Here is a 24,102-nt window from a genome sequence, read left to right as displayed (position 1 = left end):
AAAATATCACCTTGGGACGCCATTTCTTCACAAGCTCATCTAGAGCATTTCTTGTCAAGGTTCGTCCCAAACCTTGACAATTCCATGAAAGGTGTATCATTGGGACCTTGCGGCTGTTGTAGGCCAGCCGCCACCGCCCGGAGACATAACATCCCCCATCTGAACATCCCCACTACTTGAGGCTGAAATATCTTGTGATCCTTCATTAACTGTTACTATCTCGCTGTAGACCTCCCTTTCAACACTACTCCTAAGGTTCCTTCTCCCATCTAGAGTGCAAACACCACCCATGTTGGGACCTCTTCTTCCCTTGCCCCTTCCCCCTCTAGAACGCGAGGGAGCACCCCTAATAACGACACCTCCAGAGTTGGAAGGTAAAGAGACTTTTCGGAGCTTAGATTTGAGGTTGGCTTGTGAGGTTTCTGAGGTTAGGTTTCTCTTCAGAGAGGTATGAGGTGAGGTGAGAGGTTTGGTAATTTGTGAAGTAGTCGTTGGTTGAGGGTAGCTGGTTGATGGTGGGAGAGTATTGACCATTGGAATGGCTGAAGAGTGATCTAGCTCCCCACATAGACGGGCTTTCTCATGACAGGTGAGTGGTCGTTTTCCCAAACAGCAGATACTTGAACAATGTTCATGTTGTGGCATGTCTACTCTCACCAATGACATTATGGTGGGTTTGAGAGGTTGGGCTACCGATCGGGGTATCATTGAGTTGTGGGTCTAGGCATGGCTCATGGGGATTTGGGCCTACCGCCCTTGGTAGAATTAGGTTGCTTGGGTCTTGATGTAGTTGCCAACTACTTGGGCCTTTAAAAACCTGTGAATTTTGGTTTGGGCTACTTGGGCTAGTGGTTAGCCAATCCTTAATGACTGAGAGGGTAGAGACAGTGGGCCTGTTTGGGGCTCTAGAGGGAATATCACTAGTGGAGATATGGTCTTTACCTCTTAGTAGCCGTTGGGCTGATTCCACTGGCACAAGTTTGTCTTGGGCACAGTTTACAGTCTGATGCGTTTCGGAGTTGGTCTGGCGTGATCCCATGCTTGGCTGTTGGGGTGTAAGGTGCCCAGTCTGATCCCTCTGGACACTTGGCTGTTGGGGTGCAAGGTGCCCAGTCTGATCCCTCTGGACACTGTGAATTGCTGGACCCAAATTAGCGTGGACCATTGTTGTGGCACTACGTGCCCCGTTCCGGGCAAACTGACTCCGCCGCATCGTGGCTGTTCTCCGAGTCGGAGTTAGCCCATCAATCTCCATGGCTGGTAATGGCTCCGGTCTAATGATCCTTGCTCTCAATCTTGAATCAAATTTCCTGATTATGGTGCCAAATTCATCCCTTTCCCCGAACATGCATGCATTCACGGTATGGCCAAGCCTTGCACATCCAAAACAAAAATCAGACAACCTCTCGTATTTCAATTCCACCCATGATTGGTCTTCATCCTCTCGCGGCATCCAGAATCCATCCTTCAATGGCATACTTGCCTCGATTTCCACCTTTACTCTAAGAAATCCCCTGAAACACTCATGTGTAAGTGGGTTTTCAGCTTCCAGAATTTTCCCCACTTCATTTCCAATGAGCTCAGCACTTTCTGGGGTGAGTTCCTCTAAAGTAATACCCTTTGCTTGTACCCATAGAGGCAGATGTGTTTTATTGACTTCCTCAATTGCCATATTTGATTGCCACTCTTCAATCTTCAGAGAATACCCCATGATGGACCAAGGGCTTTCTTCAAGAATGCTCTGAGCTACTCCTGGGTTGTCCACTGATATTGCCACAAGATTATCTTCAGCTACTTCAACGCCCACTGCTCCGAACCGCTTCCAAGAGCTCTGGATGGCTTTTTTCAAACCAATTGCTCGAGGTGGTTTATCTGCGAATAGGACCCCAATCAACTTGACTGGCTTTCTCGCTTGGTTGAGGTTGAGACTCCTGACTAGCTGCAAAACCAACTGGTCGGTGTCATCCGAGAGGTTGTCCATAGAGCTACTTGGGGTAGTGTTTGGGGGATGAGTAGATAGGGAAGCTTGGGTAGTTGGTGTTGGGTATGAGTCAGCTCTTTGTTCAGTGGGGTTGGTGATGGATGAGTTAACCAAGCCTGGGTTGAATAAGTGAGTTTCCATGAGCTCTGAAACTAGGACAGTGAGTAACTACTGAATGATTGTTAGGTGTGAAGAGGTTAAGAGTAGAGAGAGCTTAGCAATAATGGTGCCTGGAGCTTGTGTAACGAGTAAGAATTGTGAATAGTGAAAGAGAAACACACCCACAGACTTAGCCACACACAAGTCAGTTCCTCTGTACCATCAATCTATGGTGTGTCCAGTTAAGGAAACCAGCTGAACAATGAGTAGTGATTGGAAAGCAATCGAGGGAGGGTGGGTAGGGAGATTGACACACAGGGGATAACACTAAATAAAGAAAAGCTAGTCTTTTGAGGAAGCGTTCTGTTTGTGAAAGGTGTGCATCAAAGACTAAACCAAAATCTGATGATGCAGGTCTCGAGATTTGAGAAGTAGATCTGGTGGATGGGGATTATGGTTCAAATACCACAAAACGGGTATGACACTCTCAATGGAGAGAGAACGCTCTCAAAGAGAGAGAATTGCTATCTGTCAGTGTCGAACAAAACTTTGAAATATGCATCTTTGTTTCTGCAATGCAAGAATTGACGCATTGGTGCCTTTTCCTTTTGGTTTGGACGGAAGCTTGGAGTCCAACTAGATTGCTGTTTAAGACTTCCACGCTTGCAAAAAACACATGTACAGAAAACATGTGTGCATGTAGCAAAAGGAGAGAAAACTATGGACCATCTCGAGGACCCTGAGAATTGAATTGCATGCACATGACAGAAGATATATTGGCACAGCTAAAATTCTTAGATAGTGTCATTCCAGAAAACTTGAAACTCAATCCAATGCAGAACTGACAGGACCTGATAACTGCATTTAGCTAGAATACCTACGACCATGATAAGGAATCCAAAAGCAAAAACTCTAACTAAAGCTAGTTCCTTAGATACAAAACACTTGAAACGCCTACTATTGCAGCCTTGTTTTTACTATCATCAACCAAAATAGAACCCCTAGGATTCAAAACGTTTGCTGCATAAATGGTCCATGGGTCCAAGTTTGTTCACCTACATAGATTGGATCAAAGGAAATGCGGGGTGATGAGTCCAGCAACCTCAAGAAAGCCAACTCGGTCCTTGCCTGCAAAAATCTTCTTCAGCTTGTCATCACAAACAATGATCCTCTTGTTTTCAGGGTCCTAGAAAGAATGATGCCGCAAAACCAAGTCAGTAAAATAAACATTAAGGTAGTTAACACAGAGAAATGCAAAGAAATAATAAAGAGACACGTGGAAATAATCGCTACGTAAGTTATTACAATACAATCCCAATCACTATTGGAACTAAACCTTGTATCCTACTTTAGGATGACAACTTTAGATATATTCTTAGATCAAAGTAGGATGAAAAGATTACAATCCCAACTATATGATACATTTATTTACCAATAGAACCAATAGATAATCTTAAGAAAGGACTTCAGATATTACAAGCTTTGTAGACAAGAAGGAGAGGTGCAAGTAGAGCCAATAGCCCAAAATGAAAAGTGAAAAAGCAGCAACAAAAGTAATGTATCACCCACATGAATTAATGAATGCATAAGCAAAGAACAGGTACTCATAGGTGAGAGATGAGTTAGCAAGTGCTATAAGCAGTAACTCAATATGACCAACTGGGAAATCTGTAGATAAAGTGTTACAGTAAATGCAACATCAAGCTTCCTATGCTCTCGCCAATATTTCTTCCATTTGTTTATAATGTCACAAATTACAATTAAGGCTAACGGTAAGGCTTCAGCTCAATGTAATTGGCATTATAAAATCCACAAATACCCACCAAAATCAAACACGAGTATATGAGGAACTGTTTCGCCACCAATAACAAAACGATATCAGCTCTTCGCCATAAAATCACAAATTTTCAACTAGACTCTGTGGTTCTGCATTTTTCTATCAAGTGACTGCCAGTAAAGACTAACAGAGCATCAGAATAGAAAAACCTTAGCAAGTTTTAGATCTTTTCCTAGTCTTTGTGTTCTTTTGAAGCTTTGAACTTAGATAATCAAATGACCAGCATGATAGTTTAAACAGTAAACTTAAACACATATAAGTGAAAAAAGAATCTCTTTTTAATCTCTGGTATCCTTTATAGGAGTTCGTGTAACCCACATACAAGAGCATTTAACCAGATTTCAGTCTATTATAATACTGATGTTCATTCACTATAGGTTTCTAAACTTTACAACCTAGTCCTGCTTAGTGAACTGGAGAACTACTAGTTACCAGTGGTAAGTAGTAAGGACGATAAGGTTATTTGCAACTGTAATTTTAGAATGCAAAAGTATAAGGTTAGAACAGCTCAATCCCCTTTGTGCTGCAAATTATGATCGGTAAGACACTCAATGATTGAGCAAAGCAAATGTTCAAAGTACAGGGCAATACCGTAGCATGTTTAATTTCATAGAACTAGAAACATACAAAATGAACAGTTACAGAGGTACGAAAAGCAATACAAACAATTTGAAACCAAAATAGAGGAAAGGTATTTCACTCACACAGACAGCCTTATTCCAGACCAATCTCACGAGACTAGCAACTAACACTACCAAAAACCTTGGGTAATCAATCCAGGTCCTAACAAAGTATAGCGCTATTGACTACACCATGAAATATAATCCATCTGAAAACAGCAGAATCCCCCATCTAAACACACATCAGAAACAAACTCCCATACCTAGAAACAACTAACCCCGAATGTCAAACGCATGACAATAGACATACAACACTAGTTTAAAGTTTAAACCATGTAAAACCAAATCATAACGTGTCACAAGTAACACCGAAAACCCACATTTCATCTAGCCATCTAGGCCTACACAACCTTATCCAAACAAAAACCTAACTAAAATCTCATTATAAAAACTAAACTAATTATACCACATTCCATCTAAGCCAACACAACCTTATCCAAAGAAGAAAAAACTACATAGCCACCCATGTCATCAACAAAAAACACAACAAAGCCTGACACTTTCATCCACACTGACACAACCTTATCCACACTCATGTTCACACCAAAAAGGGTACTCAAAAATCTGATAAAGATTGAATCTTTATGAAAGGAAAACCAGGGTAGACCTGAAGATTGTTGCCCTTAATGTGGGCCCAGATGACCTTGAGAGCTTGGGTGCGAGAAATCTCAGGGACGCCGACAAGAGCCTGCATCTCCGGCGAAACCTTGCGCGGCTTCATGATGCCACGTGGCTCCCGCGGCGTGGTGGCGGCGGCGCCCGCCTGCTTGGACACGGCGGCGAGGAGGGTTGGGGTGCGGGGGGACATGCGGAGGCTAGCAGGGAAGGTGGGGTAGGCGAACCTGAGAGAAGGCTTGGCCAGCGGCGACGAGGACTCGCCGGAGAGGAAGGTGGTGGAGGTGATGAGGCCGGTTGACAACGCCATGTCGTTTTCTGTGTGGAAAAGGATAGAGTGAGAGAGAGAGAAGAGGGGAGCGAGTGTGTTTATTTGAGTGTAGAGTGAGGATGAGGGTGTGTTCTGAGCCCGCCTTAATCCTCTTTGGTTAGGGCACGGTTGTAAATTTGCATGTAGTTTTTGACCTTTGGGTTACTGGGTAAAGTGTCGGTTTTTACTTTTACCTTTACAATAATTCAACTTTTTTACCCAATGCAAAATGCTCAAGTCTCTTCAATTTTCAATCCGAGTTCCATCTCGAATGTGTATGGTGGCAATTTTGGGGCTGTTCTTTAAAAAGAAAAAAAAGAAAAAATTCCTCTACTTTTTATTTTCTATTCATTTATGTCTTTCTAACTTTAACTTTATCAACACGCAAGACAATATATATGTATTTTTGTTACTGTTTTCTTAAAAGTGTTTACAACAATGGAAGTGATATTTACACTTCTCAAGTAGTTCTCCCTTACAACAATTGCGTCTAAGTCTTCCTCCTTCGGAGGTTATCATGGCTTCTAAACTAAAGAGAATGTTTCGTGGTACATGAGTTGTGTGGTATGCACTTATGTACATTTCAGTTTCCATGTACTAATAGTGTCCACCTAAATATCAAATTATCAATCCATGAAGTTCCAAGAAAATAAGGATTCAAGGGAGAACAAACCAAGACCTATCAACCATAAATAAAGAAGAATGTAACAAGTGCAATACAAGCGCTGGAAGATGGTATGTACTATGACTTCATCCACATCGACATGTGGCTTCGTTGTGGACGGTTTTGCTTAAAATATGGGATCACTGAGGAGCAATTTGATCGAGTGGTTTGGCCATGTGTTTATCCCATTAGGAAATTGATCGCACTATTCTGGAGACCATTCTCCAAAAGGACACATCGACGCAGATTTGGGACTCAATGAAAAAGAAGTAAGAAGGTAATGCAAGAGTGAAACGTTCTCAACTCCAAGCATTTGGCTCATGAAGTCACCATTATGAATATATTCTTTGATACCCCAGATACGATAGGTGATGTCCAGATCCCCCACAATGAACTTACCTGGTACTTTAATTTGCACCCCAGTCCAGTACTTGGATTTGTACCCCTGTCCACGGTGCCGTAAGCTCCCAGGTTCTGCAACCAAAGACAGCAGTCCAATGCTGTTTAAGGGTTTTGCTGTCAAGCTTTCTTAGTTTCTGTGAGCTTGAAAAACCAAAACAAAAAGAAAATTACTAGTAACATACAAGACAACGTTCATGGGTTATGATATTCAGTTGTGGTTTTAAAATTGTTTCCATCTTGTCTCAAATAATTCCTAATGCAGGTTTCGCAATGTAAGTTGCTAGATATAAACGCACTTAATTAGTTCATAAACCTTATGCGCCGATTGAAATGACAAAAAATTACAGGTACTTCAAACTAATGATAACAATGACAGTAAAGAATGCTCAATTTTGAACAGGCCTGATGATAATATTCAACACAGAAACTGACATAGAATTATTCAATTTGAAAGAATCAAGCTTAGTGGCATCAATTGCAGATCATTAAGTGGTAAGTTTCAGCATTTTATCTCACCAAACAAGATAAACCTACCAACACATTGTGCAATATCCATTCAGCAATCATTTGTTTAAATAAGCAAGCAGCTCTTTAGTTAACCTGTTTCAGGTGATTCCTCCTAGACTCCTAGAGCAAATGGATCAATGACATCTTTCTTTATTTATCAGTTATTATGGTCTCTGAAAATTGAAAAAAGGACATCTTATTGGTTGGTAAGCTTTAATGGCAACAAATGAGACATCAATGCATATCGCAAAACCCTAATTATACAAGCAATAGGCCAGCTATGAGAACATCACAATTTGCAAGTTCCTAATAGAAAATAATAGCAACTAGTGCAATGAAATTCTAGGATACTGAAATTTTATTCACACCTGATAATCCAATTGAATGGAGTTATGAACTTATGATACTGAAGCGTTCCAACCAATTTAAGTACTTTCATATCCAATAACTGGCATCGCAAAACCTGCATTAGGAATCATAATAAGAACAAGCTAGCAACTATTCTAAAAGCACAACTGAATATTATAACCTTGAATGCTGTCCTGTTACTACCCCAAGAAGCATTTAAAAATCTTATTTGTCATGCAGGTAAGAGAACAACGGCTTCTACAGTTAACTTTCACATGCAAATGAATGCACATTATGTTCTTACAATTGTACTGTAACGATTTCCATTTTCCAGTCATTTAGGCAAGTAGGATTTGGTATAAGTGCATATATCTCCGGCCAAAGAGCTTCCAGCATAAATAATAGTCAATAACATAAGGACCTTGACTAGCTTTGTCAATAGTGAACCAAAGAATCAGGTTTAAAGAACAAAAAATAAAAAAAACACTTGTGTAAGTCAACAAGGAAGCAATAAGCTACTTGATAGAACAACTAAATTTTTGACCAAAACTGACATCCATACACAAGAAATTGGGCAGAAAGTGGCAAGCGGATGGTCAAATTACTCAAGTTCGGCTTTGAACTACTGAAAACTAAAACACGTACAGTACTAGAGGAGGTTGCTGGGTAGACTAAATATAACATTAGTGAAGTTGTAAGTATTCCAATGAATACAGGGACTTGGATCATCCAAACAGCTAGGCAACTATATTACTGTTTTACATACTAGAGTTTCCAGAAACTATATACATAAACAGCTTGATTGATCTCCATTGTGGACATAGATAAGGAATTTAACAAACAGCAGCACTACATACTCAAGAGTTGCCAATATGACAAGGAATTTAACAAACAGCAGCACTGCACACTCAAGAGTTGCCAATATGGTAAGGAATTTAACAAACGAGTTCATTGACTATATCAGTATATCACTTGGTTACTTCTAAAAATGAAGGGTTTCATTCATTAAATAAATAGCAGAACAGTTTCATTCATTCTTTCGGATATAGCAATAATGTCAAGGAACCAAAACCACATAAAACACACTTAACATTGCCTTATAATGAACTCAGAAGACTTGGCTACATATTCAGGACAGTACAGTAAAGAGAAAAAAAAAAGATATTATGAGGCGAGGAGGACACTCCTACAGTCCTATTTCTTCAGCAGAAAAATTAGTTGATAAGAGGAAAAAATCTGGCAACTGGAAAAAACTGTAGCTTTTTTACTTATTATTTTCAAGAGTAGTAGTTTGATCACTCACATAATGTTAACATGAGCAGCAGCTTGAAGGCAAAAAGTTTTAGATAACTTCTCAATTGGAAAAGATATTTAGTCCACGCCTGACTGTGCACACTAAACAGAATGCTGAAACTTTTGGAATTTATTTGCGGAGAAGGGTTGAACGTTTAGTGATAATTATAATAACAAATGCATTGATATAAAATATTACAATCTAACTTAAGCAGTTAACTGTAACTACTAAGCCAACTAGATTGCATCACTAATAAACCTATCCCAATCATAAGTTCCAAATCCTTACATACTCTAGCAATGAATAATGAGAAACTTTACCATGCTAAAGGTAACCATCCGGCTAAACAAGTTCAGGATAAGAAGAACTTCTTCATTTCTTTTGAAATATAGCTCTTGGGTCAAGCGCATGAGCAACACTAGCACCCCGGTATATTTTATAAAAGAGACATGACTCAGCACAGAACTAAATATAATTGGCAGGTAAAAGGGAAATCACATCTTTGCTAGCAAATGCAAATGAAGACAAACATTAACAAATAAATGAAATAATAGAGATAATAGAGATAATTTTGCCACCAACGTAATATAACCAAAAGAACAGCTTCTTCATACTACATGAGAAAGATAGACCAACTACAATACATTGAAGAAGAAAGAGATACAACATTCTGAGAAAAATGCCTAAAAACATTGGAAATCCATCACCAAAAGTCGGTGATATTATGGGATCCTTGCCAGATGCATACAAATTAACTGATAAAAAGCAATTAATATACATCAGCAATTGATCATTTACCTCCAATCGAACAAAAGCAGTATTTTCACCAACTAATCTCAATATACGGCCACAAGTTTTACTGGGAATGACCAAACCTTCAAGTCCAGGGACATGCAATGGGAGGTTCGTCTCAAAAATTAGAGAGATGACATAGCTAACGGAATCGCTTGCAATCTCAAACAAGGATGATACCCCGGCCAACAGACTTATCCAGAAAGTTGTACCTGTTTACAGAAAGAGCTAATTGATTAGAGTACACATCAAAATAGAATAAGCATCAAAACATTTGTATAGGAAAAGATCAAAAAACATAATCATAAAGAGCTTTTATTCGGCATTCCCTAGGGAATAAGGAGTGTTGCCGAGAGAAATGTCTAAACATCATAGTTCAAAAGCAAAAGCTTGCGCATAACCAGCAAAATCTTCAGTATATAGGGTAATGCTCCCACAAACGCATGACCATATTATGGCAGATGAATCCCATCTTTTGACTGGACTCATTAAGGTTCAGACATCGGTCATTCCCAAGATACTAAGAACAATATCTGCTTTACTCACTGCATCAATACTGTAACCTTTTGAATGCAAGACCAGACCAGATATTGAATATATAAAGTTACCAATTAATCTACAAGAACTGTAGCAGCACTACTGCTGTAGTTTTGCTCTCTAGTTCTCATCGTTTTGCTTCAAAATAGCAGCAAGAAAAAGTTTTCCTTATTGAACCTGTGAAGGAGGCACGGCCACGAGAGAAGGTTTGGCCAGCGGCGACGAGGACTTGCCGGAGAGGAAGGGGGTGGAGCCGTGGAGGTGATGAGGCCGGTTGATAACGCCAAGTCGTTTTGAGTGTGTGTTGACTGTGTTCTGAGAGTCCCACCTATTTTACCTCTGTACCCTTCAAACAAAAGAAGATTGTTTTTTTTAACCAACCCACAAACAAAAAAATCCCTCCTTTATCTATACCCCCACAGCCACTAAACCCAAAACCTTCACAGCTCCTCCCATTTGTTAATGGCTGACAAAATGGCTCTCCCTCTTCTCCTCCCTAACCCACCTCCCTCCTCCTCTAAGCCCTTCTTCCCCAACCACCACCAAACCCAAAACCCATCTCCACCACCACCTCTCCCTCCACCTCCACCACCACCCATCACCCCAATTCTCCATGAACTCCTCTCCTCCCCACAATCCCAACACCCCTCTTATCCCAGAAGCCGCACGCGCATCGGCCGCTCGCGTGACTCCAACCGCGGCAAGCCCTGGTCCCACCACCGTCTCTCCTCCCAAGGTCAGCACATCCTAGACTCCTTAATCAACTCACCCTTTGACTCCTCTAAGCTAGATGAACAGCTTCATAGTCTAGTTGAGTTGCATAGAGATGAGTTCGGGTCTAGCTTGGATTCTTTGTCTTTGGATGTTCTGGGTATTGTTAAAGGCTTGGCTTTTTACAAGAAATTCGAGCTGGCTGTGAGTGTGTTTGAGTGGTTCAGGAAGCGTGATGATTGTAGCTACATTTTGAGTGGTTCTGTTGTGTCTGTGGTTATTAGCATTCTTGGGAAAATGGGCCGGGTTTCGAGTGCCGCTTCGTTGTTTAGGAGTTTACATAAGGATGGATTTGATCTTGATGTTTATGCTTACACCTCTTTGATTACTGCTTGTGCTAGTAATGGGAGGTACAGGGAGGCGGTTTCGGTTTTTAAGAAAATGGAGGAGGAGGGGTGCAAGCCCACTTTGATAACTTACAATGTGGTTTTGAATGTGTATGGGAAAATGGGTACTCCTTGGCATAAGATAAAAGCTATTGTTGAGGGCATGAAGAGTGCCGGGATTGCCCCGGATTCTTATACTTATAACACGCTGATAACTTGTTGTCGGCGGGGGTCTTTGTATGTAGAGGCTGCTGAGGTTTTTGAGGAGATGAAAGCAGCAGGGTTTGCACCTGATAAGGTCACGTATAACGCGTTGTTGGATGTTTATGGGAAGTCTCGGAGGACTAAGGAAGCAATGGAGGTGTTGAAAGACATGGAGCTTAATGGGTTTTCCCCAAGCATTGTGTCTTACAATTCATTGATATCAGCTTATGCAAGAGATGGTTTGTTGGAGGAAGCAATGGCCCTGAAAAGCCAGATGGTGGAAAGGGGGATTAAACCTGATGTTTTTACCTACACCACCCTTTTCTCAGGATATGAGAAGGCTGGGAAGGATGAGGCTGCAATGAGGGTCTTTGAGGAGATGAGAGGTTCTGGTTGCAAGCCAAACATTTGTACCTTTAATGCCCTTATCAAGATGCACGGAAATAGGGGAAAGTTCACAGAAATGATGAATGTTCTTGAAGAGATAAATGCATGTAAGTGCACCCCGGATATTGTTACTTGGAATACACTTTTGGCAGTATTTGGCCAAAATGGGATGGACTCAGAAGTGTCGGGGGTGTTCAGAGAGATGAAGAGGGCAGGATTTGTACCTGAGAGGGATACTTTTAACACCCTAATCAGTGCATACAGCCGATGTGGTTCTTTTGACCAAGCCGTGGAGGTGTATAAGAGTATGCAAGAAGCTGGAATTACCCCAGACCTTTCCTCATATAATGCTGTTTTGGCAGCATTGGCTCGAGGTGGGCTTTGGGAACAGTCTGAGAAAATACTTGCTGAAATGAAGAATGGTCGTTGCAAACCCAATGAGCTTACATATAGTTCTCTTCTCCATGCTTACGCCAATGGCAAAGAAATGGAACGCATGCATATCTTGGCTGAAGAAATATACTCTGCTGTAATTGAACCGCATGCTGTGGTCTTAAAGACACTTGTTCTTGTTTTTAGTAAGAGCGACCTCTTGTTGGAAACAGAACATGCCTTCTTGGAACTGAGAAAGAAAGGGTTTTCACCTGACATAACTACACTGAATGCCATGTTATCAATATATGGTCGGAGGCAGATGGTCTCAAAAGCAAGTGAGATATTGAGATTCATGAATGAAATGGGTTACACTCCTAGCTTGACGACATACAATAGTGTGATGTATATGTACAGTCGCTCAGAAGATTTTGAGAAGTCGGAAACTTTTCTAAGGGAGATTATGGAGAAGGGAATAAAGCCGGATATAATTTCCTACAATACTGTTATCTATGCTTATTGTAGAAATGGTCGTATGAGAGACGCTTCACGGATATTCTCAGAGATGGGTGCTTCCGGGATTTCTCCAGATGTAATCACTTACAACACCTTTGTGGCAAGTTATGCAGCCGATTCATTGTTTGTTGAAGCCATTGATGTGGTACGGTACATGATTAAGCATGGGTGCAAACCTAACCAGAATACATACAACTCCATTGTAGATTGGTACTGCAAGCACAATCGACAAGATGAGGGAAAGAAGTTTGTTGACAACCTTCGCGAACTTGATCCACATATTGCGACGGGGGAGGACAGCAGATTACTAGACCGTATTAGAAATAAATGGTCATAACTTTCTTCTATGAATGGGTTGGCCGGTTGAGTGGCATGTCCTTAGCTATAGACACTTCAATACATCAAGTCCTTCCTCACCTATTTTAATGCTCATGCTGTATCCTGTTTGAGCATGGAGGCGAGAACGGGTCATGTAAAATGTCGTTGTACACGATTCTGTTCTCTGAAACACAGTAGCTGTAGAATATTGTGAATATGTTGTTGTATACAATTTTTTTCAATATATACGGTCTGCGGCAGATGTTGTATAGCTAGTAGAGGAATGCTGCATAACTACTTCAAGGTATGTACAATTAGACTCTTCATCAATCCTGGCTTGCCAATATCTGCAGCTAACCTGTACGTGGTTGCTGTAGAATGTAGCTTGTTATATATTATAATTTGATGGCTATTTTGTGCCGTATCTCAAACAATGAAACATATCATTGCCTGACCTTTATATAAGAGTACTTATTTCAACATTTCTATTTGCTATTCTGCCTGATGAATGATGATCAAGACTGATGGTTGTGAGGATAACTATGGTGGCTTCAATAGATAATCATATGCATTCATCTCTATCAATATATAACTGCAAGCAATCTGGCATTATTGGTTAAAGATATGAACAATAGTGCAGGAACTTGGTCAAGTAACCAAGAGAATACACACACGAAATACAAAGTAAACGTGCTCACTTCTCCTAGTGAACCTGATGTATGCACATTTCTGATAAGAATAAACTTCATAATATGACAAGAGCATTTTCTGATAAGAATAAACTTCATAATATGACAAGAGCCTTGAAATGAATCAGTATTCAATCCCCACACGTTTTTCTTCTTATAACAAGGCGAACCAAATTTGAACCGGGGATTTGGTTGGTTAAAACTTAAAACTTGCCTTGTAAACCGTCTTCAAGAACTATATACCACATTTTGCAATGATTATATAACGACCCTTCTATCTATCTTACCAGATTTTTGTTATTTCGGGTTCGGATTAGTGTGAAATGTTAGGCATTTTTTCCTATCAGCAGAACTGTTTCTCAATGATAAGGTTGCTCTCTTGTCACACAAACATTTCAAATTTGAAGTCCCATCTAAATTAGTTTTGAACTCTCAGATCCTCGGTATTAGAGATAACATTTCCGTAACTGCAAGTCATGACTCATCAAGTTCATACTTTCATACCTCACCAGACATCAACCATAAGTCTGGACAACCCCAACGTCCACGCATGCTAACCATATGCCCAATTGTCCACCAAATCCAAAAACCAACGTAGCAAAACCAAACCACTCCCCGTGACTTGCATGCAGATATATGATAATCATTCACCAAAATTCAGGTTTGGACCGTTCGATACATTAGACCTAGAGCAATATATCATATATAAATAGATACCAAAGGAAAAAGAAAAAGAGTATAGTCCATAAAACTTGAACATAACAAGTATAGAGCTGTCTCCAGAAACCAAAGAACGTAGAATTTCAGACATCACAAAATGAGCTGGTGGTGGGCAGGAGCCATAGGAGCTGCAAAGGCAAGTGATTCTCAAAACCCTCAGTTTGTTTCTTTTTGGTTACAAAAAATGGTAGTCGAGTAAGCTACCACTCCGAGGTCAGGAGCAATTTGTAGGTATGAACTCTCCCCAAGGGATGTTTTTTACAAGTTGGGATTCGAACCAAAGACCTCCTGTTACCAGGAGAATTCTTACAGCGTCCGCCCTAGCATGTTTCCACTAGACCAACCTCATTGTGTAAAACCCTCAGTTTGTTTCTTTGATTATTCATTCCCAGATTTGATGATTGATGTGTATCCATTATCAGAAAAAGTTTGGTCCAGACGATGAACCGCCCAAGTACCAGAGCGTGGCACTAGTACTTGGTGTCACCGGAATCGTCGGAAACAGCCTTGCCGAGATTCTTCCGCTGCCTGACACTCCCGGCGGGCCGTGGAAGGTCTACGGCGTGGCAAGGCGCCCCCAGCCGCAGTGGAACGCTGACCATCATATTCAGTACATCCAGTGTGACCTCTCTGACTCTGAACAGACAGAGACAGAGCTCTCCCAGCTCACTGATGTCACTCACATTTTCTATGTGACATGGGCGAGCAAACCATCTGAAGCTGAGAACTGTGAAGCCAACGGAAAGATGTTGAGTAATGTCTTGAATGCTGTGATCCCAAACGCGCCGAATTTGCAGCACATATGTATGCAGACAGGTCGGAAGCAATACGTAGGTCCGTTTGAGATGTTTGGGAAAATCGAACCGCATGAGCCACCATATGTCGAAGACACGTCGAGGCTTGATTGCCCGAATTTCTACTATGTGATGGAGGATATTCTGTTTGAGGAGGTGAAGAAGAAGGAGGGGCTGACATGGTCTGTGCATAGGCCGGGAATCATATTCGGGTTTTCGCCTTATAGCTTGATAAATACGATTGGGAGTTTGTGTGTTTACGCTGCGATTTGTAAGCATGAAGGGCAGCCGTTGAGGTTTCCGGGGAGTAAAGGAACTTGGGAGGGGTTCTGGGATGCTTCTGATGCAGATATGATTGCTGAACATGAGATATGGGCAGCTGTGGAGCCTTATGCCAAGAATGAAGCTTTCAATTGCAGCAATGGGGATGTGTTCAGGTGGAAGCATTTGTGGGGGATTTTGGCTGATCAGTTCGAGGTCGAGTCTGGTGGAGTTGATGAGGAGTTGAGGGTAGAGGAGATGATGAAAGATAAAGGGCCAGTGTGGGATGAGATTGTGAGAAAGCATGATTTGGTGCCTTCCAAATTGGAAGAAGTTGGGAACTGGTGGCTGGTGGATATTATATTTCGGATTGGGGTTGATTCGAGTATGGACAGTATGAATAAGAGCAGAGAGCATGGTTTTGTTGGCTTTAGGAACTCGAAAACTTCCTTCCTTTCTTGGATTGACAAGATGAAGTCTTACAGAATTGTTCCTTGATGTGGTTGTGGCCAAGCTTTCATCCTTTATTTTTTCCTTGTTTCTTTTCTTTTGCTGTTGCTGCTGTTCTAATTGTTTGCTTGTAGTAGTAATTACAGACCTTGTTGTTAAGGATTTAAATAAAATTACATTTGTTTGTGCTGAACCAAGTGCTGTGAAAGTATCAGTATAAATGTATACAGAGTAACTTAAGTTCAAGAAATGCATTTAACAGTGGCTGTCAATTAAAATCCAGCCAAAATCACCAAACCTGAAAGACCAATTCAGGCAACTAGGAGAAAGTGGAAAAACCATAAAAGTAGAGAAGGTTTAACAAAGTAAATGCTTCAGTAACATAACTTCCATTCAACAGAACCAAATTTCTATAATGCTTGTAGCGGATCTTCCAATCAAAGAATATGTACATTATAAGCTAAGGAATTTATATAACCTTATATGATACACTATAACTGTATTTCCTAGAGGCTGCAATATTGAATTTCACATCATGCTTGCAGTTCATGGACAACTGGTAGATCAACAAACTCATTTATGGCAAGTTATGCAGCCGATTCATTGTTTGTTGAAGACATTGATGTGGTACGTTACATGATCAAGCATGGGTGCAAACCTAACCAAAATGCATACAACTCCATTGTAGATCGGTACTGCAAGCACAATCGGCAAGATGAGGGAAATAAGTTTGTTGACAACCTTCGCGATCTTGATCCACATACTGCTAAGTGGGAGGAGTGCAAATTATTAGACCGTACTAGAAATAAATGGTCATAGCTAACTTTCCTCAATGAATGGGTTGGCCGGTTGAGTGGCATGTTCTTAGCTATAGACACTTCTATACATAACTTCCTTACCTCTTTTTATGCTCATGTTGTATCCTGTTTGAGCATGGAGAGCGAACGGGTCATGTAAAATGCCGTTGTACACGATTCTGTTCTCTGAAACACAGTAGCTGCAGTACATTATGAATATGTTGTTGTATACAATTTTGTTCTATACATACGGTCTGCGGAAGATGTTGTATAGATCAGTTGAGATGAAGTAATAGGATGCTGCATAAGTACTTCAAGGTATGTACAATTTGACTTTTCATCAAATCCTAGATTGCCAATATCTGCAGCTAACCTGTAGTTGCTGTAGAATGTAGTATTTATTTGATAGCTATTTGGTGCCGTATCTCTATCATTTACATAACTGCAAGCAATCCGGCACATTGCTAATCATATACATTCATCTCTATCATTTACATAACTGCAAGCAATCCGGCAACATCGCTATTGGTTAAAGATATGAACAATAGTGCAGGAACTTTGGTCACGTAACCAAGAGAATACACACGCAATACAAAGTAAACGTGCCCTACTCTCCTGGTGAAGCTGATGTATGCACATTTCTGACAAGAGTAAACTTCATAACATGACAAGAACCTTGAAATGAATCAGTATTCAATCCTGCACGTTTTTTTTCTTCTTCTAAACAAGGAGAGCGAGATTTGAACCCGGGATTTTGTAGGTGAAACTTGCCTTATAAACCACTTTCAAGGACTGTATGCCTCATTTTTGTAATAGTTATGTAACGACTCTCCTATCTATCGATCTTACCAGATTTTTGTTATTTCAGGTTCGGGATAATGTAAGATGTCGGCATCCTCTGTATCTGAGATAACACTAGCAAAGTTGCCCGCTGCTACGGGGACTTCGGTACTGCAGCAGGCCTACCTTTTTTTTTTATTTTTTATTTTTATTTTTTTTATGGTTGAACAATGCTATCAGTCATCAATTTTACTGAAATGGATAATAGAATTTTATTGTTCGCTTTATTATGGAAATGCAGTGAGGTGTTCGTGTTTCAATCAACTGATAACGGTCACTCTATAATTAGAAAGATTCCTAAGCTTACAAAGATTCGTAAGCTTGGAGATTACAGATTACTGCTAGAATTATGAGAATTATAGACATCAGCATAAATATATATATATATATATCTATTTTTAATATATGAGCATTGTTCTAGCAGCTGTTATGACAGTTTTTAGGGATCGCAAACTACAGAAGAATACAGAAGACGATCACTTTTTGTTTTTTACATTTTTAGTAATTTAGTGGCAAACTGCACTGTGTAACTGATAAAACCTATCCGAATATCATTGTTGTCCAGTGTAGCAGCAAGCTTGTCAAACTCCACAAAATAGAATTGATGTCGGAGGTTGGCTGGATATGGTTCTAAAATCAATTTGATCATGGTCATGGACATGGTTCTGGAATCAATCAACATCCTGCACATATGTAGACAGAACAGTCATCCCTTAACAAGCCACACTAAGAGTGGAATATTTCGGATTGGGGCTGATCCAAGTGTGGACAGTATGAACAAGAGCAAGGAGCATGGTTTTGTTGGCTTTAGGAACACGAAAACTTCCTTTGTTTCTTGGATTGACAAGATGAAGTCTTACAGAATTGTTCCTTGATGTGATTGTGGCCAAGTTTTTGTCCTTCATTTTGCTTGTTTCCTGTTTTTGCTGTTGCTGTTGTTGTAATTGTTTGTTTCTAGTAGTAATAACTAATAACAGACCTTGTGATGAGGATTTTGATGGAATTGCATTTGTTTTGTGTCGGATCCAAGTGATGTGAAAGATTGCTGAAGTGCTTTCTTTGAAAGTGCCTCTTATCATCCCTGACTTTCTCAAAGTCCTACAACATCACTCAATAAGTGTTGATCAGGATGAAGCAGATCAACTACAATACTTCATTAGCTTTTATACATTATTGGCTACAAGTTTGGTGTAAAAATAAATTTCAAATCTTTTAAGAGCATTCTTGGAAGAAACCAAAGGGGACCCTTGTTTTTGTTTTCAGGTATGCACAGTAAATTTTAGTTGTATATCAATTAAATGCCCAACCAGAAAAATCCATATGCAGTTGTATGATGACAAAACTTGAACAAAAGAAAATATCGCAGTATCTCATCTTTCAGAGATGCACCTGATGCCATGTGTTTCAGGAACAATATGAATCAAGGTGAAACAAGTTTCAACTCAAGTATCGATACAAATAATGTATACAGAAGAACTGAACAAGTTCAAGAAATGAACTGTCTGTCCGGATTGAAATTCAGGCAAAATTATCCAACCTAGACCAGTCAGGCAACTCGGAGAAAGTAGAAAAACCAGAAATATAACTTTCATTAACAAAGTAAATGATTCAGTAACACAACTTTCATTAAAACAAAACCATATTTCAGATAATGCTTAATTATTTCAGATCAAAGAACATGTACATTCCTGTTGGAGGAATATTGGAGGTGTGGCTGCTAAGTGCTTTCTATAAACAATATAGGATAAACTACATCTGTATTTCCTAGAGTCGCAATATATAATTTGACATCATGCTTGCAGTTCATGTATGACAAGTAGATGAACAAGTTCATTTGTGACCTGCTCTTGTAGTACCTCTTCAACTACTCCTATTATCAGATTTTGGTTCTGTCCACTTATGTCATAGATTGGAAAGCAATAGAGCTAGCTGGTCATCAGCTACCTTTTCATCAGTGCATGTTCCCAATGCTGCAGAAAGTCTTGCCGCTAACTGATGCTTGCACTGCACAAGGAAACAAAGTTACAGTAAGAACAACGTGTTTCCCATTTAACATCAGGAGCTATGAAGTAACAAGCAAGGGAGGATACTTACACAAAGCTGCTCTCCTCTGTTTACAATGTCATAGAAGAATGAATAACAAGCACAATAGTGTTCGGCAAAACAGAAGTATTCCTCCTTCCTCCGGGATTCTCCTACAACCTAACCAGAAAACATGAAATGAGATGTGAGATTTCAATCTTGTTTCAACACAAAGTAAACTGAGGGCCAATATGAAGGTGAGCATTAGAGCTGAAGGATTTTTGCTTTCAGAATTCTGACAAGACTGGTTGAAAAGCTACACTAAACAGAAAATCATCAATAGTACAACACCACAAGGTACTTGAAATTGACTACTACTTTTTCTTCTCATGCAAATGTCAATAGCGAATGGTCAATAAAAGCAGTTTTTCAACCAAGCTCCAATTTTTCAAGTTCAAGCCATCAAAATATACACTGCCAAGGCAGCTGAACACCAAAATTATTGATTTTTCATCTGATTTCACATAAATTAACATCAAAAGAGGTAACCTTCATCACAAATATATAGCCCAAACTTCTCCAAGGCCACAATCCAATACTTAGTTGAAAACAAGTAAACAAAGTAAAACCCAGAAGCTAAACAAAAGTGAACCTGAAATATAGAACGTCCACTGGGCTCACCAAAGATCCTCTTGACACCTCTTTGATCCATTATCCTAGTTGCTCGCTCCAAGTTCTTACCAAACAGGAAATGCAACCTGAATTTACAACAGCAAACATTCGGTCACATTTATCTGGGAAATCTACAGCTTTCTCATAACAGGTAGGGGACTAACATAGAGAGCTGTTCATGGGTCACTGCACAATTTCACAAAAATTCAGTGTTATTATTATTCGCGAGTGGAAAAAGACGAAATGAAGAGAAAAGGGTACAAGAAAAAAGAGACCTGAGCCAGCCGATTCAATGGCCTTCCAGACTGCCTCTGCAACCAAACCACTTGCACTCATATTCTCTCAGTCCGGCTCGGCCTTTCAATAATGGGTTTTGGTTTTAGAGTTCCGGTGAAAGAGATGAACATCATTTGGTCCTTTTAAGACGAGTAGCCGCCTTTTTCCCACAATTTTTGTGAAGCGAGGTCGTTTAGCTGTACATAATTTACATATAGTAACTTTTGTATAGGAGAAAGGGTGAAGTAAAAAGTAAGAAAACAGAGAGTCGGTAGGTCGATGAGTGCTTTTTTCAGTTATTTGATGACCAACTTACTTCCGGTTAGGCGCTAACTAACAAGTTATGGTTTAGTGATATTTAAGTTCAGTGGTCGAGTTGGTAATTAAGAGCCTCTCGAGTGGAAACTCCATGCCTAGGTTATAATCTCGCCGGGCTCAAATCTCTTATCGATGAGTTAGGGAAGAAAACAGTCTGACATGATCTGCTGGTACAGACTCTCTTGGCCTAGAAAATTTTTGAAGAATCGTGTGGTTCAATATAAATGCTGAACCACAAAGCATTTTTAATTTGTCACAAGTAGTCGCTAAAAATGATTCTCCTAAGACCTTTTTTTCTGTCTATAAATGCCTCTTGATAAGAATCATGTATTTATAAAGGTCCATGCTTGATTCATGCAAATTAGGAATCAAGAATGCACAATCGATGAATCGAATACAAGTATACAACCATTTGAACTGACCAAGATCAAGAGTATTTCTCTATACTGGTGGGTAAGAACCAATTTCACAATCCCATTTCTTGAAGTTACAAAAGTACAATCGGAGCATAATTCTAGAGTAAACTGTTTATAATCCAGTTTGTTGCTCGCTTAATCAGACACTCAAAATTTATGTCTGCAACCTATACAAGCCTCCGGTGAACACCGGGCAATCGGTGAAAGAGTTTTGTAATATAATTTTTCCAAAACATAGTTACAAAATTGGATGTTCAACTCCACAAAATTAGTCATTCACCAAAGTAAACTTCTGCAGACTAACACCTAGTCTGCATTCTCAAGCCCTTTGTATACCTAATCTATCAAGTTCTGAATCTAATATATATCCAAGCCAAATCCAAAACAAGTTCCTATCCTTCCCCTGTGTTTTAGTTATTTGAACTTCTACCTATGCTAGGATATCAACAATCTAAAGTTTCTTCAGTTCACTTAATGATATGATGCATATCCTGTTCTGCTTCGTCTGCACTAAGCGAGTAAATGTCAACAGGTGCTTGGGTGATGGAACTTAGAGCATTGTTCCCGACTTTACGTTTTGAGGAGCTTTTGTGCTGATCAAGATAGACTACGATGACAGTAATATCATCATGAAAATGCCGCCTAATTCCCTTTTCAATTTTCTTTATGTCATCATATCTCATTTCTCTCTTCTTTGCAGCTTCATGGAGAGCAGCTCTTATCAATCTCTTGGCAATACCCTGCAATGTTCAAGGTGATAAATTTAGCTCCTGTTGAATATAACAGATTGAAATTCTTTAGCGGTAGTGTTTCTATATCAAGTATGGGAACTTACAGCTCTGGGGTTCTTGAAGACAAGCTCTACTGCTGTCTCATCACTCAACTGTTCCCAGAGGCCATCTGATGCGAATATCAAAAACATATCCTGTGGCTTGATGTTTCTAGTGAGGATGGACGGCTCTGCTGTCACCACTGGCCGCTTCATAGGAACGGGGGTCACAAACTGCTGGTACAATGGGTCTCTGTTAAACTCAGGCTTCTTTAGATAAACATCCCCAATAGATCTTGACACCTGAAAATAAAAAGATACTTCTAAGTCACAACCTTGGTCACGGTATGCAATACATTACACTTAAAATTGAAAGAAATAAAAAACTAGATATTTACAAGCTCAACAAAGTTCCAAAGACAAAAATAAAAGATAAAACTCCCTACACATATATGAGCTGCAGTTACACTGCTGGGGTCTTCATCATGTACATCTAATGCATGGATTCTAACACTTCTAACTTACCTGTAAGAGATGCTGGACCAGGAGGCGGAGGATAATATTCCTGGAACACACAACTCTTTAGATATCTAAGAATACAAGAAGCAAGTAGAATAAGTTTCTCAGAGAAAAAGAAGGAAATGGATAAAGCAATGAGAAAAACATCAAACTTGCATACTTGGAATCCCAAATTTGACCACTGCACCAGGCAATGGCCCCTTAGAATGTTCAGTATGAATGTGAATATTGAACTGACGTAGCAAACTGACATGATAAACTGCCACACTAGAAGTAACATGTTACGACCAGAAACACTCAAATACATAACACAATCTCGTACAATATATATACAATGCCTCGTACTAAATTGCATTTCACCCCAAAACAACCACATAAATTAATTACAATCAGAATAGAGCTACATAAATCTTGACAAAGAGCACCATTATACCTGAATTATGCCCTTTATTCTCCAAACTCCGCGAGTATACACCACCACATGCGAATCATCAGGATGAAGTGCTTCAACTTCTCTCCTGACCTGCTCATCACCCACATTATGATCAGTTGACAACCGTTCCGCCACCACCTTGCTCCTACTCCCGTTAATTTTCCGGCCAAGCACTGCTCTAGAGTCCCCCAAATTCGCCACATACAAAACATCATTCGTTATAGCCCCGACCAAACAACATGATCCCACAGAAGCAATTGACGGCTTCACCGGCCACGATTGCTTCACCAAACGCAGAAACTCCTCCTCGGTAGCACTAAACGCCTTCTTAATCACATCCACAGATAACCCACCTTGCTCCGTCGCAAACTCTACACATATTCAACCTTAAAGCCTCAGAATTTTAAACTACAAACTCAAACAAAAGTACAAAACAAAACCCCCAGTTCTACCTTAAACCCAACACCCTAAAATTCAGAAACATTGAACCTTAAAAAAAAAAAAAACAAAACAAAACATACTGTGCAAGAAAGGGAAGAGATTGTTGTTGACGAATCTAGAAGCTTCCGGGCCGCCGTGACCGTCATAAACGCCGACGTACGTGGCAGAGGGAGAAGTAAACACCTGCCCCTGATCCTCAAGGCTCGAGTTGGCCTGAACCACAGCGATCGAGTAGTCACCGGAGGCGTGAGGCTTCAAGTCGGTATGCCAAAGCAGCCCATCACCGCCGCTACTCCCAATCCTCAACCCACAACACCGCTCAAACGGCCTCGAAATCGCCCTCAACATCATGTAACTAACCAATCTGGGTTTCTGGGTCTGAATCAATAAATCAATCTGGGTTGGTTGGGTTGAACTATGTGGGTTTTGGGAGAAATTTAAAGAACAGAGCAAAGTAAGTCGTGGGAGGAGAACGCGTGAAGAAGAAAAGGAAAAGGAAGACTGCTGGAATGTGAAACAGCGGAAAACTAAAGAATCGATCTTTTTTTATACTCTTCCGCGTAGTCTTTGCACTTTCTTTCGGTCACCAAGATTTTTATTTTTATTTTTATTCCATTTTTTACTATTCGTAGGCTACAAGTTAAGATGGGTATTAAATACGATTAATCACGCGGATTAAGTAAAAACGGAAGGTACGTTGCTTACTTGTAACTGAAATTTACAGC

General features: G+C 40.1%; 5 protein-coding genes across 6 annotated transcripts; 2 read left to right on the top strand and 3 right to left on the bottom strand.

Annotated features, from left to right (window-relative positions):
* Positions 1–2,823: 2,823 nt before the first annotated feature.
* LOC101294411 lies at positions 2,824–5,577 on the bottom strand. Its single transcript, XM_004289689.1, has 2 exons — positions 5,205–5,577; positions 2,824–3,266 (listed from the first exon to the last, which is right to left on the bottom strand). Exons 1-2 carry the CDS (start codon positions 5,520–5,522, stop codon positions 3,150–3,152), a joined length of 435 nt encoding a protein of 144 aa, XP_004289737.1. The 5' UTR covers positions 5,523–5,577; the 3' UTR covers positions 2,824–3,149.
* A 4,951-nt stretch (positions 5,578–10,528) lies between these two features.
* On the top strand, positions 10,529–13,428 carry LOC101294120 (pentatricopeptide repeat-containing protein At5g02860-like). The gene has a single exon (XM_004289688.1). It carries the CDS (start codon positions 10,529–10,531, stop codon positions 12,977–12,979), a length of 2,451 nt encoding a protein of 816 aa, XP_004289736.1. The 3' UTR covers positions 12,980–13,428.
* A 799-nt stretch (positions 13,429–14,227) lies between these two features.
* On the top strand, positions 14,228–16,064 carry LOC101293643 (3-oxo-Delta(4,5)-steroid 5-beta-reductase-like). Of its 2 annotated transcripts, XM_004289687.1 has the most exons (3): positions 14,228–14,310; positions 14,433–14,505; positions 14,792–16,064. In XM_004289687.1, exons 2-3 carry the CDS (start codon positions 14,467–14,469, stop codon positions 15,920–15,922), a joined length of 1,170 nt encoding a protein of 389 aa, XP_004289735.1. In that variant the 5' UTR covers positions 14,228–14,310; positions 14,433–14,466; the 3' UTR covers positions 15,923–16,064. The 2 variants fall into 2 exon arrangements, with proteins under 2 accessions (XP_004289735.1, XP_004289734.1); XM_004289686.1 differs by lacking the exon at positions 14,228–14,310 and having other exon boundaries at positions 14,342–14,505.
* A 2,681-nt stretch (positions 16,065–18,745) lies between these two features.
* LOC101293354 (zinc finger SWIM domain-containing protein 7-like) lies at positions 18,746–20,566 on the bottom strand. The gene is made up of 5 exons (XM_004289685.1): positions 20,481–20,566; positions 20,370–20,391; positions 20,186–20,291; positions 19,606–19,713; positions 18,746–19,515 (listed from the first exon to the last, which is right to left on the bottom strand). The coding sequence occupies exons 1-5, from the start codon at positions 20,539–20,541 to the stop codon at positions 19,414–19,416; spliced, it is 399 nt and encodes a 132-aa protein (XP_004289733.1). The 5' UTR covers positions 20,542–20,566; the 3' UTR covers positions 18,746–19,413.
* An 853-nt stretch (positions 20,567–21,419) lies between these two features.
* On the bottom strand, positions 21,420–23,889 carry LOC101293053 (probable protein phosphatase 2C 63-like). Its single transcript, XM_004289684.1, has 4 exons — positions 23,458–23,889; positions 22,937–23,307; positions 22,051–22,287; positions 21,420–21,955 (listed from the first exon to the last, which is right to left on the bottom strand). Exons 1-4 carry the CDS (start codon positions 23,726–23,728, stop codon positions 21,683–21,685), a joined length of 1,152 nt encoding a protein of 383 aa, XP_004289732.1. The 5' UTR covers positions 23,729–23,889; the 3' UTR covers positions 21,420–21,682.
* Between the last annotated feature and the right edge of the window lie 213 nt (positions 23,890–24,102).

This window comes from Fragaria vesca, linkage group LG2, assembly GCF_000184155.1.
Source record: "Fragaria vesca subsp. vesca linkage group LG2, FraVesHawaii_1.0, whole genome shotgun sequence".
In the NCBI taxonomy this organism is placed as follows: Eukaryota; Viridiplantae; Streptophyta; class Magnoliopsida; order Rosales; family Rosaceae; genus Fragaria; species Fragaria vesca.
Note: the sequence above shows the minus strand (reverse complement) of the source record. Positions and strands in the feature narration are given on the sequence as shown.

What these genes read in the sequence shown, in the direction of transcription:
- LOC101294411 (XM_004289689.1), bottom strand. Translation starts at nt 5,522, where the DNA reads ATGGCGTTGTCAACCGGCCTCATCACCTCCACCACCTTCCTCTCCGGC. An exon ending in TTAAGGGCAACAATCTTCAG is followed by an intron (nt 3,267 to 5,204) that starts GTCTACCCTGGT and finishes CATTCTTTCTAG; the next exon opens with GACCCTGAAAACAAGAGGAT.
- LOC101294120 (XM_004289688.1), top strand. Translation starts at nt 10,529, where the DNA reads ATGGCTGACAAAATGGCTCTCCCTCTTCTCCTCCCTAACCCACCTCCC.
- LOC101293643 (XM_004289687.1), top strand. Translation starts at nt 14,467, where the DNA reads ATGAGCTGGTGGTGGGCAGGAGCCATAGGAGCTGCAAAG. An exon ending in GAGCCATAGGAGCTGCAAAG is followed by an intron (nt 14,506 to 14,791) that starts GCAAGTGATTCT and finishes ATCCATTATCAG; the next exon opens with AAAAAGTTTGGTCCAGACGA.
- LOC101293354 (XM_004289685.1), bottom strand. Translation starts at nt 20,541, where the DNA reads ATGAGTGCAAGTGGTTTGGTTGCAGAGGCAGTCTGGAAGGCCATTGAA. An exon ending in ACCCATGAACAGCTCTCTAT is followed by an intron (nt 20,292 to 20,369) that starts GTTAGTCCCCTA and finishes TTGTAAATTCAG; the next exon opens with GTTGCATTTCCTGTTTGGTA. An exon ending in GTGGACGTTCTATATTTCAG is followed by an intron (nt 19,714 to 20,185) that starts GTTCACTTTTGT and finishes TTTTCTGGTTAG; the next exon opens with GTTGTAGGAGAATCCCGGAG.
- LOC101293053 (XM_004289684.1), bottom strand. Translation starts at nt 23,728, where the DNA reads ATGATGTTGAGGGCGATTTCGAGGCCGTTTGAGCGGTGTTGTGGGTTG. An exon ending in TCTCTTCCCTTTCTTGCACA is followed by an intron (nt 23,308 to 23,457) that starts GTATGTTTTGTT and finishes GAATATGTGTAG; the next exon opens with AGTTTGCGACGGAGCAAGGT. An exon ending in GAATAAAGGGCATAATTCAG is followed by an intron (nt 22,288 to 22,936) that starts GTATAATGGTGC and finishes TTTTATTTTCAG; the next exon opens with GTGTCAAGATCTATTGGGGA.